Genomic DNA, 14,837 nt, shown 5'->3' with positions numbered 1-14,837 from the left:
CACAGAGAGGGGGCACCCAGTGGTCAGACTGCAGCCCCTGTGAGCCAGGTACAGAGGCAGGGAGGCACCCATTCCAGCCACATTAGGCCACTTCCTCCCTGGCCAGCGGGGGAGGGACTCAGGCCTGTCCCATGTGGGGATGCTCTGGCCATGGCCCACAGTGTACATTAGAGTCACCCACCTCAGCTGGGTGGGTGTGGGGGCCCCCATCTCACTGCCCCCAGCATCCAGGGGCCCTCTCTTTCCCTCTGCCTTACAGGTTCCTACTGTCCCCTGCCTGGCCTGGCAGCCGCTTCTGGACCTTGCAGCGCAGGGTTCTACTGCACTCAGGGAGCATCTGTCCCAAATCCCAGTGATGGGACCACAGGAGACCTCTGTCCTCTGGGCCACTTCTGCCCCCAGGGCAGCCCCAGGCCCACTCCATGCCCTCCAGGTGAGTCACTGGTGGATGAGCACCAGCAATGAGAGGTCTGCTCTGGGCCCAGGAGGGGAGCGGAGTGAAGACCAGCCTTGGGGAGGCCTCGGGGAGGGCACGGAAGATGCCCCAGGTGGCACTTAAAGAGCATCGCCCAGGGCTCTGGATCCGCATAGCCGGGCCTTGTATGTGGAGAGACTTAGAGCCCAGGTCCAGGGCTCTGAGGGAGGCCTGAACAGGGAGGGGGATGACAGATGCACGGTGAGAGTGCATGGTGCCAGCACGGGAGGTGGACGATGAGACAAGGAGGTGTCACACAGCGGGCACTGGTCTGGGAGGCCGAGTGGGCAGAGCAGGGCGCAGGCCTGTCATCCAAGACTGGCCAGCGCTAGTGTCCCTCCCGGAGGCCCCCTGGTGGTGGCCATAGTGTTGGATCTGCAGGCTCTCTCCTGCCTGTGCCTGGGGCCACATCATGGAAGGACTGCCAGCCATGCCCAGCCGGTTGGCTCTGCTCCCAGGCTGGCCTGAGCTCCCCGGAAACTCCATGCGAAGGAGGTTGGTTCTGCCCCGGGTCCTCCGTCTCTGGGCACAGTCCAGGTAAGCTTGGGAAAGGGGTGCCGTGGGGTGCCCAGGGCCAGTCTGGAGGGGAGACAAGTCCTGTGGGCTCTCCCTCCAGGTAAGGGGGGCCGCTGTTCACAGCTTGGGAAGGGGGTGCTGTGGGTCCCCCGTGGGCCGGCCTTGAGGGGAGACAAGGCCTCTGGGCTCTCCCCCTGCACTCGGGCTCCCATAGCCTGGCAGTAGGGAGGCGGCCTTTGTGACCTGGAGCTCTGTGACCTGTGGACACCTGGGGACACCGTGCACCGGACAGGCTCCCCGTGTGCCCAAGCTCAGGAAGGGGGTAGGACCCAGCCTGCATACTGCTCGGTGGTGACCTCCGTTCTTACGCAGCCTCCCTACCAGCGTGGGGAGGACAGCCCACGTGCCAGGCACAGCCCAAGAGCAACAGCATGGAAGGGGGCTCCTGATCAAGGGTGACGCTCCTCTGACACTGCAGTTCTCAGGAGGCACCCCCCCAACAGTCCTTGTCTGGAAGCTCTGGCCTATGAAAGCATAAAGACAGTTTCACCTCCAGAACATGGACACAGAGCACAGGCTTCAGATCCCGCCCCCACTTCTCCTCCCCACAGTTTGGCTCCCAAGTGAGCTTCACTGCAACTGGCGTTTTATGCCCTCACCAGTCAAGGGTCCTCAGGAAACCTACTCTGTGGGCCCGGGTGGGCTTCCTACTGCTCGCCAGTGCTCCATGTTCTGAGAGCACAGGGGTCTTCCAGGGGCTTAGTCCATACGGCAGTTCCCGCAAGAAGCTATGGTTTCAGGGACACCTCATAGGACTCATAGGGGGACTCACAGGTCCTCATAGGACCAGGGAGCCCCTCTCGTGAGAAGTGAGTGCAGCCCGAGACTGCCCTGCATGCCCAGCTCCAGCCCAGCCTGGAGCACTTGTCCTGCACCTGCTTGGCCGGGCCACGGCAGGCCTGACTCCTGCCCCATGAGGCCCCTCCATGTGGGCGACCACCCCCTTCAGGCTCTTGGGGGAATGAGCTATGAGGGTCCCAGGCCCCACAGATCACATGCCCTCCTCTGCCTCACTGACCAGAGAGAGTCAGAAAAGCCTGCTCTGGGCTCTGGCCAGAAGGAGATGGGGGCTCTCCCAAGAAGAAGTAACTGTCTCCCCCGGCTTTTCCAGGCATTCTCTGCCCCACTGGGCACTCATGCCCCCCAGGCAGCCTGGAGCCCCAGCTCTGCCCACCGGGGCACTATCAGGACGAGCCTGGACAGAGTCTCTGCAAGACCTGCCCTGCTGGAAAGTGAGGCACTGGGCTGGGCTGGGCTCCTCCTCTATTCGGGTGACTCCTGACTTCTCCTGCCCCCACCTCCCCACTGGGAGCCAGAGGATTCCCCACATGTTGCAGGGACTGGTGGCCATGGGCACTCCGGGCCCCCGTCACCCTGTGAAACCCAGCATAATAGACACTAACGCCAGTGCAGGGGCGTGGAGGGCTGCAGGCTTCACACAAGACTCTGAGAGAGGAGGACATTTTTGCCTCAGTGCCCATCTCCTCTGAACTCACAACTGCTTCTGCCCAAACCCTCTATGTCCCGGGAGCTCTGGGCGAGCCCCCTTCCTAGAAAGTCTGGGACTATATAAGTCCTTGATCCTTTGTTCCTGACTACCTCATGTCTACAGGTTCTGTCCCTATGGCATCCAAGCTCCAGGATCCATGTCCCTTTGGCCAGTGGACTGTCCAGCTGGCTACTACTGCCCTTCGGGCACCCAGAGCCCCACCCAGCACCCTTGTCCCAGGGGCACCTTCAGGGAGAGGCCTGGCGCACGCAGCACTCAGGACTGCAGGCCCTGCCCTGCTGGACAGTTCTGCTCGGACTCAGGTGATGAGCGCCATCTCCCGGGGACTTTGAGGGTCCTAAACGGTTCCATTTCCCCCAGAGACACAGCCTGCCTGAGGTCAGACACCCTAGGACCTCACATATCACTATGACCTGCAGCCCCCACAAAGGACTCTGCTGGAGGCCTGGGCACGGGGATGGGAGGGGAAGGCAAAAGTGACTGGCCCCGACCCCTGGAAGTTCACAGAGGGGAGGGGGATACACTGAAACAGAGGAGCACCTCAGCCCAGGCACATCCAGACTCCTGCAGTGTCCTTGAGAGGGGCCGTGGGGTAAGCATGGGTTTGAAGGTCACTAGCCTTGCTCAGGGAGCAGCTAGGGGCAGGGCTTCAGGAGGACACCCCGGGATTGAGCCCCGGGATGAGAGGGTGAGCACAGCTGTACCCATGTTGGAGAGAGGAAGTGTGAGGAGTACTTGTCAGTGATAGCGTCTAGTCCATTTATACATAAACCGCCCAGAAGACACAGGTAGGCAGGAGGTGAAGTGGTGTGTGAGGCTGGGAGCAGAAGGGCGGAGTGTGTTCCCCAAGGTGGTCCCCAGGCCCCCGTGAGCCTCACGAGAGCATCTGGGGACAAGGCCAAGGTGTGAGGTGTTGGCCCACCAGCCGCGGGCTCTGCCCACTGAAGCCTGTCCTGTGTCCTGGGCCCCAGTCAGCACTCTCACCTTGGCTCTGCATGACCAGATGGGACCCTTGGCTTGTTTATGCTCACAGCAGGGTTACTCGCTCACAGACTGAAGTTCAGAGAGGCCTCCGGCACAGCTGCGGGGGCAGCAGCCACGGAGCAAGTCTGGCTCCAGGCCTGGTGCCTCGAGCACCAGCCTCCCCCTCCTCTTCCCCTTCTCATCTGAAGCCAGGCCCCACTCTCCACCCTCTCTCCACAGGGACTGGGAAACGCTTCCCGGACGGGCCATGCTCAGCAGGTTACTACTGTCCCCCTGGCCAGACCTCAGCCACCCCTTCATCTTTCCGGTGCCCGCCCGGCTTCTCCTGTCCAGAAGGTTCTCCCCAGCCAAGGGCCTGTGAGAATGGAACATTCCAGCCCCGGGAGGCCCAGGGGTCCTGTGAGCCCTGCCCTGCTGGGTTCTACTGCCAGACCTCGGGCACAGGTGAGCTCCCCAGGGTGAGCTCGAGTTCCCCACGGGGCACTGGCCCCAAAGCAACATGCCAGAGACGGGATCACTGAGGTCTCTGTGGGCCCCTTGGGGGCCTGGATCCACTGGCCTCGTTACAGAGGGGAGGGCCTTGCCATGGGCAGGGCTGGAGGGATGAGGGGCACGGGCGCTGGTGCCCTCCCCTGCATGTACACCTCAGGAATTCTTTTGGGAGGAGCTTGGTTGTCACGGTCATAGAGTTATGACTCACATGCAGCCCTTGACAACCAAAAGCAGGGTGAAGGAAGGGGCCCCTGAAACAGGCAGGTTTGAGGGGAGGGCTTGTTTGCTCTTAAACCAGGATGAGGTGTTGCATGGGGGGCCCCAAGAAGTCCAGGGCCCAGCCCAGGACAGCAGGCACAAGGCTCAGGACAGGACAGTCTGAAATCGAAGACCTAGGGTCTCATGGACTGTGGCCCCACTCAGGTTCCCCAGGATGTACCTACGCACCCGAGGTCAGGATGTGCTTTCACTTCAGTTCAGTCACTCAGTCGTGTCTGACTCTTTGCCGCCCCATGGACTGCAGTTCATGCGGCTTCCCTGACCATCACCAACTCCCAGAGCTTGCTCAAACTCATGTCCATCGAGTCAGTGATGCCATCCTACCATCTCATCCTCTGTTGTCCACTTCTCCTCCTGCCTTCAATCTTTCCCAGCATCAGAGTCTTTCACAATGAATCAGTTCTTCAAATCAAGTGGCCAAAGTCCTGGAGCTTCAGTTTCAGCATCAGTTCTTCCGATGAATATTCAGGACTGTTTTCTTTTAGGATTGACTGGTTGGATCTCCTTGCAGTCCAAGGGACTCTCAAGAGTCTTCTCCAACACCACTGTTCAAAAGCATCAATTCTTTGGCACTCAGCTTTCTTTATAGTCCAACTCTCACATCCATATATGACTACTGGAAAAACCATAGCTTTGACTAGATGGACCTTTGTTGGCAAAGTAATGTCTCTGCTTTTTAATATGCTGGCTAGCTTGGTTATAGCTTTTCTTCCAAGGAGCAAGCGTCTTTTAATTTCATGACTGCAGTCACCATCTGTGGAGATTTTGGAGCCTAAGAAAATAAAGTCTGTCACTATTTCCATTGTTTCCCCATCTATTTGCTATGAAGTGATGGGAACAGATGCCATGATCTTTGTTTTTTGAATGTTGAGCTTTAAGCCAGTTTTTTCACTCTCTCCTTTCACTTTCATCAAAAGACTCTTTAGATCTTTTCACTTTCTGCCATAAAGGTGGTGTCATCTGCATATCTGAGGTTATTGAAATTTTTCCCGGCAATCTTGATTCTAGCTTGTGCTTCATTACAGCCCGGCATTTCGCATGATGTACTCTGCAAATAAGTTAAATAAGTAGGGTGACAATATACAGTCTTGATGTACTCCTTTCCAAATTTGGAACCAGTCTATTTTTCCATGTCTGGTTCTAACTATTGCTTCTTGACCTGCATACAGATTTCTCAGGAGGCAGGTAAGGTGGTCTGGTATTCCCATTTCTTGAAGAATTTTCCAGTTTGTTGTGATCCACACAGTCAAAGCTTTTGGCATAGTCAATAAAGCAGAGGTAGATGTTTTTCTGGAACTCTCTTGCTTTCTCTATGATCCAACAGAGGTTGATAATTTGATCTCTGGTTCCTCTGCCTTTTCTAAATCCAGCGTGAACATCTGGAAGTTCATAGTTCACGTACTGTTGGAGCCTCACTTGGAGAATTTTGAGCATTACTTTGCTAGCATGTGAGATGAGTGCAGTTGTGTGGCAGTTTGAACATTCTTTGGCATTACCTTTCTTTGGGATTGGAATGAAAACTGACCTTTTCCAGTCCTGTGGCCACTGCTGAGTTTTCCAAATTTGCTGGCATATTGAGTGCAGCACTTTCACAGCATCATCTTTTAGGATTTGAAATAGCTCAACTGGAATTCCGTCACCTCCACTAGCTTTGTTTACAGTGATGCTTCCTAAGGCCCACTTGTCTTTGCACTCCAGGATGTCTGGCTCTAGGTGAGTGATTACAGCATCATGGTTATCTAGGTCATGAAGATCTTTTTTGTATAGTTCTGTGTATTCCTGCCACCTCTTCTTAATATCTTCTGCTTCTGTTAGGTCCATATCATTTCTGTCCTTTATTGTACCAATCTTTGCATGAAATGTTCCCTTGGTATCTCTAACTATCTTGAAGAGATCTCCAGTCTTTCCCATTCTTTTGTTTTCCTCTATTTCCTTGCATTGATCACTGAGGAAGGTGTTCTTATTTCTCCTTGCTATTCTTTGGAACTCTGCATTCATATGGGTATATCTTTCTTTTTCTCCTTTGCCTTTAGATTCCCTTCTTTTCTCAGTTATTTGTAAGGCCTCCTCAGACAGTTATTTTGCCTTTTGGCATTTCTTTTTCTTGGGGATGGTCTTGATCACTGCCTCTTGTACAATGTCACGAACCTCTGTCCATAATTCATCAGGCACTCTGTCTATCAGGTCTAATCCCTTGAATCTATTTGTCACTTTCACTGTATAATCATAAGGGATTTGATTTAGGTCATACCTGAATGGTCTAGTGCTTTTCCCTACTTTCTTCAAAAAGTCTGAATTTAGCAATAAGAAGTTCATGATCTGAGCCACAGTCTTGTTTTTGCTGACTGTTTAGAGCTTCTCCATCTTTGGCTGCAAAGAATATAATCAATCTGATTTCAGCCTTGACCATGTGGTGATGTCCATGTGTAGAGTCTTCTCTTGTGTTGCTGGTAGAGGGTGTTTGCTATGACGTGGCCTTGGCCATCTCTAAATGCAGGCGGCTACAGGGAGGCCCGAGCAGGGGGTCTGTAGGCCACTGAGGGAACCCAGGGTATGGCCCCAGTGTGACCAGTGTGGGCAATGCCATGTCCTAGACAAAGGGAGCTTAATGCTCGACAGCCAGGGTCCCAGAGACTGAGGTCTCAGGGGCCACAAAGGTTTTCTGATGACGCACCTGCTACCATGGCTGCCCATCAGCCACCGAGGGGCCCCTGCCAGCCAACATGCCCAAAATCAGACTAAGAATAAAGTGCTGTGCCTGGGTCAAGGCAGATTCAGGACTTGCCTGCAGATTCAGGTCCCAAGTCTACCACCCAGGCTGCTCCGGGGGGCGAGTCTCCCACAATCTCAGAGTGACCCTGCTGTTGCCCCCAGGTCCTGCTGCCAGGGCCCCCAGACCATGCGTCCAGGGTTACTTCTGCCCCCCCGGCTCCCACTCAGCCACTGCCCACCCATGCCCTAGAGGGACCTTCGGGCCTAGGCGAGGGGCCGCTGCAGAGCTGGACTGTGAGCTGTGCCCAGCAGGTTGGTGAACTCTGGACAGGAGCCCTCAGGAAGTCTGGCTGAGAGGCCGGGAGAGAACAGGAAGAGTAGAAAAGGCAGCAGGAATTTCCTGAGAGTGAGGGCCTGGCCCCTGGCCATTGTCAGGGCAGCACCTCGAAAGTCCAAGTGCACTATAGGCCTTGACACGCCATCCTCCAGGGGCCCACAGCCCCCACCCTGGGTTCCCAGGGCCTCCCCTTGCCCCTCCACATCTGCCTCTAGTGCTCAGGACAAGACAAATCCCAACTTCCCGCCAGAGACCTGATGTTGTGGAGAGAGAGGACAGCCCTCCCTCCCGAGTGCCTGTGAAGGTCTATGGCAGGTCAGGGGGTCAGGAGGTTCAGGGGGGTCAGGAGGGTCAAGGGGAGTTAGGGGGGTCAGGGAATTGGGGGAAAGGTGGGAGTCAGGGGGTCAAGGAGAGTCAGAGGAGTTAGGGGAGTCAGGGGGGTCAGGGGATCGGGTGGACAGCGGGGGTCAGGGGGGTTGGGGGTCAGGGGATCAGGGGGGTCGGGGATCAGGGAGCACAGCCCAGGAGGGCACAGCAGCTGCTGGAGCAGAGATAGGGAGGAGGGAGGCCCACTGACACTGCCCTTGGGTCTGCTCCTTCTAGGGATGTTCTGCTCCTCGGAAGGACTGTCTCGACCATCAGGGCTCTGCCACCCTGCCCACTACTGCTCAGGGGGTGCGGTGTCCCCCACCCCCATCCAGCACAAGGTACCTGATGGGGCGCAGCCCCCAGACAGGCTCTGACCCACCTGTAGCACCTGTGCACGTCGGTCCACAGAGCCAGCCAGTTCCTGCTGAGCTGATGGCTCTCCCTGCAGGGCTGAAGCACCTGCGAGCCAGGCCCTCCCCACCAAGTGTCCCCAGGGCCTGGCTCAGGGCCTGCGGCTTAGTTGAGTGATTCTAAAACATGTGTCTTCTTCACCACTCACCGTCTCTAAACCAGAAGCATGTATAATCCTTGGCATCTGGCAGTCGTAATGGCAGTGAAACTTTTTCTTTCAAATTGCTCACTTTCCAGCAGATGGCATCTTTTTGGTTTGAGACACGTGGCAATATCAGCAGGTCACATGTGCAGAGCCTTTACGTGTGCTGGCTGGCAGCACCCGTGCGTTACACACACGTTGACACAGCAGGCCTCACAGCGGCCCTGAGGGAGGCCCCAGGGTGACCCTGTTTAGGCAGGAAGAAGCTGAAGAACACATGGGGTAGTGGGCTTTCTCAAGGCCACATGGCAACGAAGCAACCGTCACTGTATTGGATTATTCTGCAGAGCAGGGCAGTGGAGATGCTGTTGGTGGGTGGGTGCACAGACCCAGTTGGGCAGACAGATGGACAGAGGACAGATGGGCTTGGTTGACTGGCTTTGATCCTCATTTTGTTACTGACTGGCTGCATGACCCTGGGCACACATGCCCCTTTAGAACAGAGACATTCCCTTCTGGAAGTCACGGAGTCCACGTGAAGACCAGAGAAGAGAGCAAGCTGGGACAGAAAGGGAGCAGGGGAGGCCCTGCAGTGACACTGTGATGTCCTCCGTGCTCCCCAAAGGCTGTAGCCATTATGGTGGAAAGCACCTGTCACCGGGGAGACTTGAGACTCTTACAGCCTCTTGTCCGCTTCTCCCTCAGGAGCAGAGGAGTCTGCAGCTGGGACCACAGCCGGTCCTGACACCCTTTCTTCTCTCTGGATACACAGGTGGAGGCCCCTGGCCTCTCTGGGAATGACATCTGCCCCCCTGGCTTCTTCTGCCCCCGCGGAACAGGCTCTCCAGTCCCCTGTTCAGTGGGGTTTTACTCCTCGGCCCCAGGCCTGGCCAGTGAGCAGCAGTGCCAGCCATGCCCTCCAGGGCACTATTGCAGCCGCCCAGGGCTGTCCCACATCCTGGAGGCAGGGGTCTGTGATGCAGGGTGAGCCTGTGTGGGGAAGAGGGGCCCAGCAAGGCATTCCAGGGGCCCCAGTTCACAGACTAACTAAATTCCCATGATCTCTCTCATCCCCTCTGAAGAGCCCAGGTTGGGGTGACCAACTCCCCCAGGAACTCATGCCCCCAGTGTTCCATCCCTCAGATACAGGGCTGAATTGCACATACCCCGTGGGCCCTCCCAGCACCAACCTCCCAGGGTCCAAGGAGCTCTAGTGTCCTCACACCCTCTGCAGCCCAGGCCAGATCTTGGTTTTTATCCCGTCAGCCAGCACCCTCTGCCAACAGGTCTGAGATTCCTGGCAGGTGCATCCCCTTCATCATCCAAAGGGCAGGAGACTGGCCACGGCCACCAGTGAGCTCCACCTCTGGCCCGGCCAGAATGCCAAGGTCATCCTGGAGGAAGTTCACCATGGTCCCCCATTTTCTCAGGTACATCTGCCTAGGGGGCAGTGTCATCCCCTCACCCTCCAACGGAGCCCACGGATACAGATGTCCCCCTGGTTTCCGCTGCCCCGCAGGGGCCCACACCGAGCTGCCCTGCGAGCCTGGAACCTTCAGCCCGTTGCCCGGTGCTGACACCTGCCTGCCCTGCCCAGGAGGTACCTACTGCCAGAAGACTGCCACCGTGGAGCCCGTCACCTGCCCCACGGGTAACAAATGCCCCCAGGCCCACCTCTGGGGACAGAGGGACGTTGGGCATGACCCCAGTGGATGGTGCCCCTGAGGGTTCAGTGCAGGCGAGACCACTGTCTCCCTCAGCTTTGCTCCGTCCTGGGACTCTCCAGTCAACAGCAAGACCACAGTCCCTCCCAGCAGCCAGCAGCCCGCCTGTGAAGTGGGGCCCACCCATGCTAAGCGGGGGGGGGGGGGGGGGGCGGGGGGGGGCGGGGGCGGTGCCAGCGCCCCACCCACAGCCATGCCTTCCAGCTCAGAAGGCAGTTTCCAGCAGGAGCCCCAGAGGTGACAGAGGGGAGAGCCCAGGCCTGCCTGAAGGCAAATGTCTGGTCAGTCCCTGCGCTAACCTAAGTGCTGCTGACCAGGGGCAGCCAGCCATCTGCAAAATGAGACCAGATGGCTTGGGAGAATTCTACCTGAGGTGGGGAGCTGACTCGCTCTCAGCAAACACCCCCAGAAAAGACTGCGGTGTGTCCGGGTGGCCAGGCTGCCTGTCGTGGGTGCAGCCATTTCTCTAGAAGAGACCTGGGGTCTTACATGACCCGCTTTCTCCCAGACAACACTCTGCTTCTCTCTCACCCCTGACTATACACGTCTCCTACATCTCACTAAGTAATGACCCCAGAGACAGTGCTGCTGCCTCTGTGTGCAGACACATACACACACCACACACACTCACACACACAAGAGCACACGCACACAGGCACACACACACACACAAGGGCACATACATGCACACCTACACACACAAGGACACACGCACACACACAAGGGCACAAGGGCACACAGGCACACACACATGCACACAGGCGCACTCACACAAGCACACCCCAGCTGCCCAGACAGACCTCCACCAGCACTCCCATCCCCTGCCTGGATTCCAAGCCTGCCGGCCTCCTCCACCCGCTGGGCCAGTCACACCCCCACCCCCATCCCCGCCCTCTGGCTGTGTGCTCTGCCTGGAGTGAGGGAAGTCTTGGAGCCAGACACTGAGAGCTTCCTGCTCTGGCCTCCCCACAGGTCACTACTGCCCAGCAGGGATGCCCTCTCCTCTTCCCTGCCCAGAGGGGACCCTGAACCCACGGGAAGGTGCTCTCTCCTCCAGGGCCTGCCAGCCTTGCCCTGCAGGGACATACTGCCCTGGGGAGGGCAATGGGCAGCCTGAGGGTAGGTACCAGCAGCCCTGCACAGCCTCCCAGAACGTACCTTGGCAGGGCCACGGCAGAGGTCAGGGGCTGGCTTCAGAGCAGCCCCCTGCACCTCCTCCCTTGAACCCTGTTACTTCCTCTCTCCCCCGAGGGGCCTCGTGTCTGGGAGCAGGGGTTCTGAGTGAGGCGCTCAGTGCAGGGGTGACCTGGATGAGTCACTTGACCTCATGGGCCTCAGTCTCCTCCCCTGTAAAATGGGGTTGAGAACATCCCACCACCCGTGGTGGGTGTGGATTGCGGGGTCCTTACAAACACAAGCTTAGCGCCAGCTGTCATCTCTGCTGCCCCACCCCCCAGGCTCCGTGTGGAAGTCATTCCTGTTTCCTGAACTTCTCCTGCCTCCAGGGTTGGGGGCTGCAGGCAGGGATGGGGGAGGGCTGGGACATGGGCTTCCAGTACTGTTGTCTACCCTAAAAGCCTACACCTCTCTGCTCAAGGACCTTGCTCAGCCGGTTACTACTGCCAGGGGGGCGCCTCTAGCTCTACTCCCTGGAGAAACTCTGCCTTCCCCCTCAATGGGCCTTGCCCTAGAGGCCACTACTGCCCACAGGGGACCCTGCATCCAGTTCCCTGCCCCGTGGGGAGGACAAGGAGCAGCCCAGGTGAGCCTCTGACCAGTGCCTCCCACCCCCCAGCCATGGGACCCTCCCTCTTCAACTCCCACTCAGCCTCGCAGGGCCACACCCACAGCACAGCGGGAGCGTCTGTCCGTCTGGCTCCTTGGGGCTCCCTGGGTGGACCGAGTCTAGGCAACACACCAAGGACAGGCTTGCCCAATCCAAGGCTCTGCTTGTAGAATACCAGCGGTGCCCTGGGGGAAGCCCTGGCTTTGCCTTTTCACTGACACCCATGGTGCTGGCTAGGTGCTGGCCTGGCAGACGACAGTGGGCCCGGCAGTGAGCCTGTCCAGGGCCGACTCTCCAGTGTGGGGACCTCTCTCTCCAGGCGGTGTCTCTGAGGAGAGCTGCAGGCCCTGCCCAGCTGGCTCCTTCTGCCCGAGCCTGGGCCTTGGCTCTGCCCCTGGTTCCTGTGTGGCCGGCTCTGAATGCCCCTCGGACACCAAGGCCCCTAGTCCCACTGCTCTGCTCTGCCCACAGGTACCTCCCTGGGTGTGGCAGGAGGGGACCCAGGCACCCCCAAGGCCCAATCTCAGGCAAGAGCTCTCAGGGCCTCACAGGTGAGGCTGCAGCTCCGTCTCCCAGACCCCACTCTGCTCCCCAGCCACCCCGTCCAGCCTCCGGTTCTCCTGCACTCCAGGCGCCAGGGCCTAAACCGAGAAGAGAAGACAAGGCACTGCCCCTCCCGAGCGAGGGCCCCTGACCATACCCAGCCTGGCCCTCAGATATCTGCTCTCCGTCCAATGCCCAGGGCCACTCCTGCCCACCCGGGGCTGCTCGGCCTGCCCTGTGCCGTCCCGGAGAGTACCAGCCCTCCCCGGGCTCAGACGCCTGCCTCCAGTGTCCACCTGGCTTTTACTGCCCGCATCCTGGAACCAGAGAGCCCCAGTTCTGCCCAGCCCACGCCTACTGCCCAGCCGGTATGCCCAGCAGCCCCCAATTCCCATGCCTCCCGGGCTCTCTTCTTTCCCAGTAACTCCCCAATCATACCCCCTTCCTTCCTTCATTTCGTTCATTCGTTCGTTCACAATCCACAGAGGGCCTGCTGTGCGTCGGGCACCAAGCTCACACTAGGAAGGCCAGTGTGCAGAGCTCACTCTCCACCCATCCCCATACCTCACTCTCCCCCTACCCTCTTGTTTCTCTTCCCTGCCTTTGTTGACTCACCCATGCTCCGTGCCCACCTCCTCCCTGCACCCACCCTGGGGGCCCCAGCGAGCACCTGGACCACAGACGGTGGCAGACTGCTGTCATTGGCTGTGCTAGTCTGGGGCAACAGTCTGGGGTGGCCTCCTGATCTCTGCCTGGAGAGGAGCCCTGCGGTGATGTCAGGGTTCTGGGGACACGACAGATGAGACGGCAGAGCCATAACAACTGCAGGTTTGCTTGCCCAGAACACACTGTGCAGGAGCTCACACTTGCACCAGCATGTCCACACGCAAGTACCTGTACATACACACATGTATTCTCACACACTCTCACAGTGCACATGCACACACCTACAGATGCACAAACATGCACACACAGTACATGTGCACACACAAACACATGCTGCCCACGGGCAGCCTAGCAAACAGGCAGGTGTCCACAAAGTCCATAAGCTTTGTCACGTCTTAGGTAAACGTGGGAGAAAATTCTCCTGCCAATTTTAGGGTGGTAAGCACATTACGTTTACAAGTGTTTGATCCGCAAGTGTTGTATACATTTGTCTTTCCTGTGCCTGTCGTGTGAAAGTTATACCCCTTTTGAATGACCAACCTCCTAGCCCAGAATATTTAGGACATCCCAAATTCAAATAACAAGACATGTTGTCCCGTGATTGCATGTTGTACGAGTCACACACACACACAATACACACACACACAGTACACATATAGTACACACACACCACACACACAGTACACACCACACACAGTACACACACACAATAGTACACATATAGTATACACACACACAGTACACATACAGTACACACACACACAGTACACACACCATACACAGTACACACACAGTACATACCACACATAGTACACATACAGTACACACACACACAGAGTACACACACACCACACACAGTACACATACAGTACACTACACACACACCCCCTTGGCAGGGTATGGCTTTCCTGGATCACCCAGACCATCAGCACCCCCTTGCTGAGGTGCTGATGCTCTTACTCTTAATCTCCCCCCAAACTAAACCTACACCTTTCAGCTTCTTACTCCCACTCCAGTTGCTCCCTCTAAACCTTTTCCTCTGTCAGGAAATTTATTTCCATTCAGGGTGTGTGCACTAGTATCTACCAGCCCAGCCTACATGCACAAGGAAACACTGAGGCCAGCAAAGTCAGAGGGCACCCTCCAGGACGAAGGCCAAGGCTGTGATGGGCTTGAGGGTGCTGCATCAAGGAGAATGGAACAGCCACGGGAGTGCCGCCCCACAGGCGGGGGGGCAGAGGGCCTGGGAGGAAGTGGGAGGGGAGGTGGCTCCTGCTCAGACCCGGCAAGGGGGTTGGGGGTTTGGGGGGTAGGAGGGGAGCCCGAGGACTCTGATGCACACACAAAGGCTGCCAGACAGCCAGACAGCCCCTCCCCCCAAAACCGCTCCACGGCTCCTTGAAAACCCTCCATGGGAGCTCCTCTTGGGGGAGGGATGGAGGGCACTACTGTCACCACTCCATCAGCTCTGAGAAAGCCACCTAAGAAACTCGGTGCCCTCGGGGCAGCGGGCACTGATGGGTGGAGGGCCTGGAACAGAGACGCCTTGGTGAGCCCACCCTTCCGGGCAGGTCCAAGGCACAGATGTGGCCCAGGCCATCCACTGGCCACTTTTACCAGCTGCTTCCCCTCTCCAGGAACATGGTCCCCACCTCCATGTCCACCAGGGACCTTCACTCCCAAGGACATGCCAGGCCTCCGGGAAGAGGGTGACTGCTCTGTCTGTCCCCCTGGTCACTACTGCAGGTCAGTAACAGCCCAGTCATTCACCCCCTGCCAATGCCATCGAAGTGCACCCTCAGGATGAAGAGGCCCAGGGTCCCCTAGCCTG

At 57.7% G+C, this 14,837-nt stretch overlaps 1 protein-coding gene across 1 annotated transcript in view; it reads left to right on the top strand.

Annotated features, from left to right (window-relative positions):
- The first annotated feature begins 1,292 nt into the window (after nucleotides 1–1,292).
- LOC145529232 (uncharacterized) overlaps nucleotides 1,293–14,837 on the top strand; it is a 38,060-nt gene continuing 24,515 nt past the window's right edge. The window contains exons 1-13 of the mRNA XM_081549205.1: nucleotides 1,293–1,614; nucleotides 2,163–2,283; nucleotides 2,664–2,863; nucleotides 3,765–3,989; nucleotides 7,191–7,340; nucleotides 7,969–8,072; nucleotides 9,060–9,271; nucleotides 9,718–9,938; nucleotides 10,984–11,130; nucleotides 11,609–11,773; nucleotides 12,117–12,268; nucleotides 12,540–12,708; nucleotides 14,644–14,752. Of these exons, the coding sequence (XP_081405331.1) occupies nucleotides 1,551–1,614; nucleotides 2,163–2,283; nucleotides 2,664–2,863; nucleotides 3,765–3,989; nucleotides 7,191–7,340; nucleotides 7,969–8,072; nucleotides 9,060–9,271; nucleotides 9,718–9,938; nucleotides 10,984–11,130; nucleotides 11,609–11,773; nucleotides 12,117–12,268; nucleotides 12,540–12,708; nucleotides 14,644–14,752 (2,039 nt within the window). The 5' untranslated portion in view covers nucleotides 1,293–1,550. The remainder of the gene's footprint in view (nucleotides 1,615–2,162; nucleotides 2,284–2,663; nucleotides 2,864–3,764; nucleotides 3,990–7,190; nucleotides 7,341–7,968; nucleotides 8,073–9,059; nucleotides 9,272–9,717; nucleotides 9,939–10,983; nucleotides 11,131–11,608; nucleotides 11,774–12,116; nucleotides 12,269–12,539; nucleotides 12,709–14,643; nucleotides 14,753–14,837) is intronic.

The sequence above is a fragment of the Giraffa tippelskirchi genome, chromosome 12 (assembly GCF_054371585.1).
Source record: "Giraffa tippelskirchi isolate mGirTip1 chromosome 12, T2T-mGirTip1v1.2.pri, whole genome shotgun sequence".
NCBI classification, from domain to species: Eukaryota; Metazoa; Chordata; class Mammalia; order Artiodactyla; family Giraffidae; genus Giraffa; species Giraffa tippelskirchi.
The sequence above is the reverse complement of the archived record's forward strand: the minus strand, read 5'-3'. Positions and strand labels throughout refer to the sequence as shown.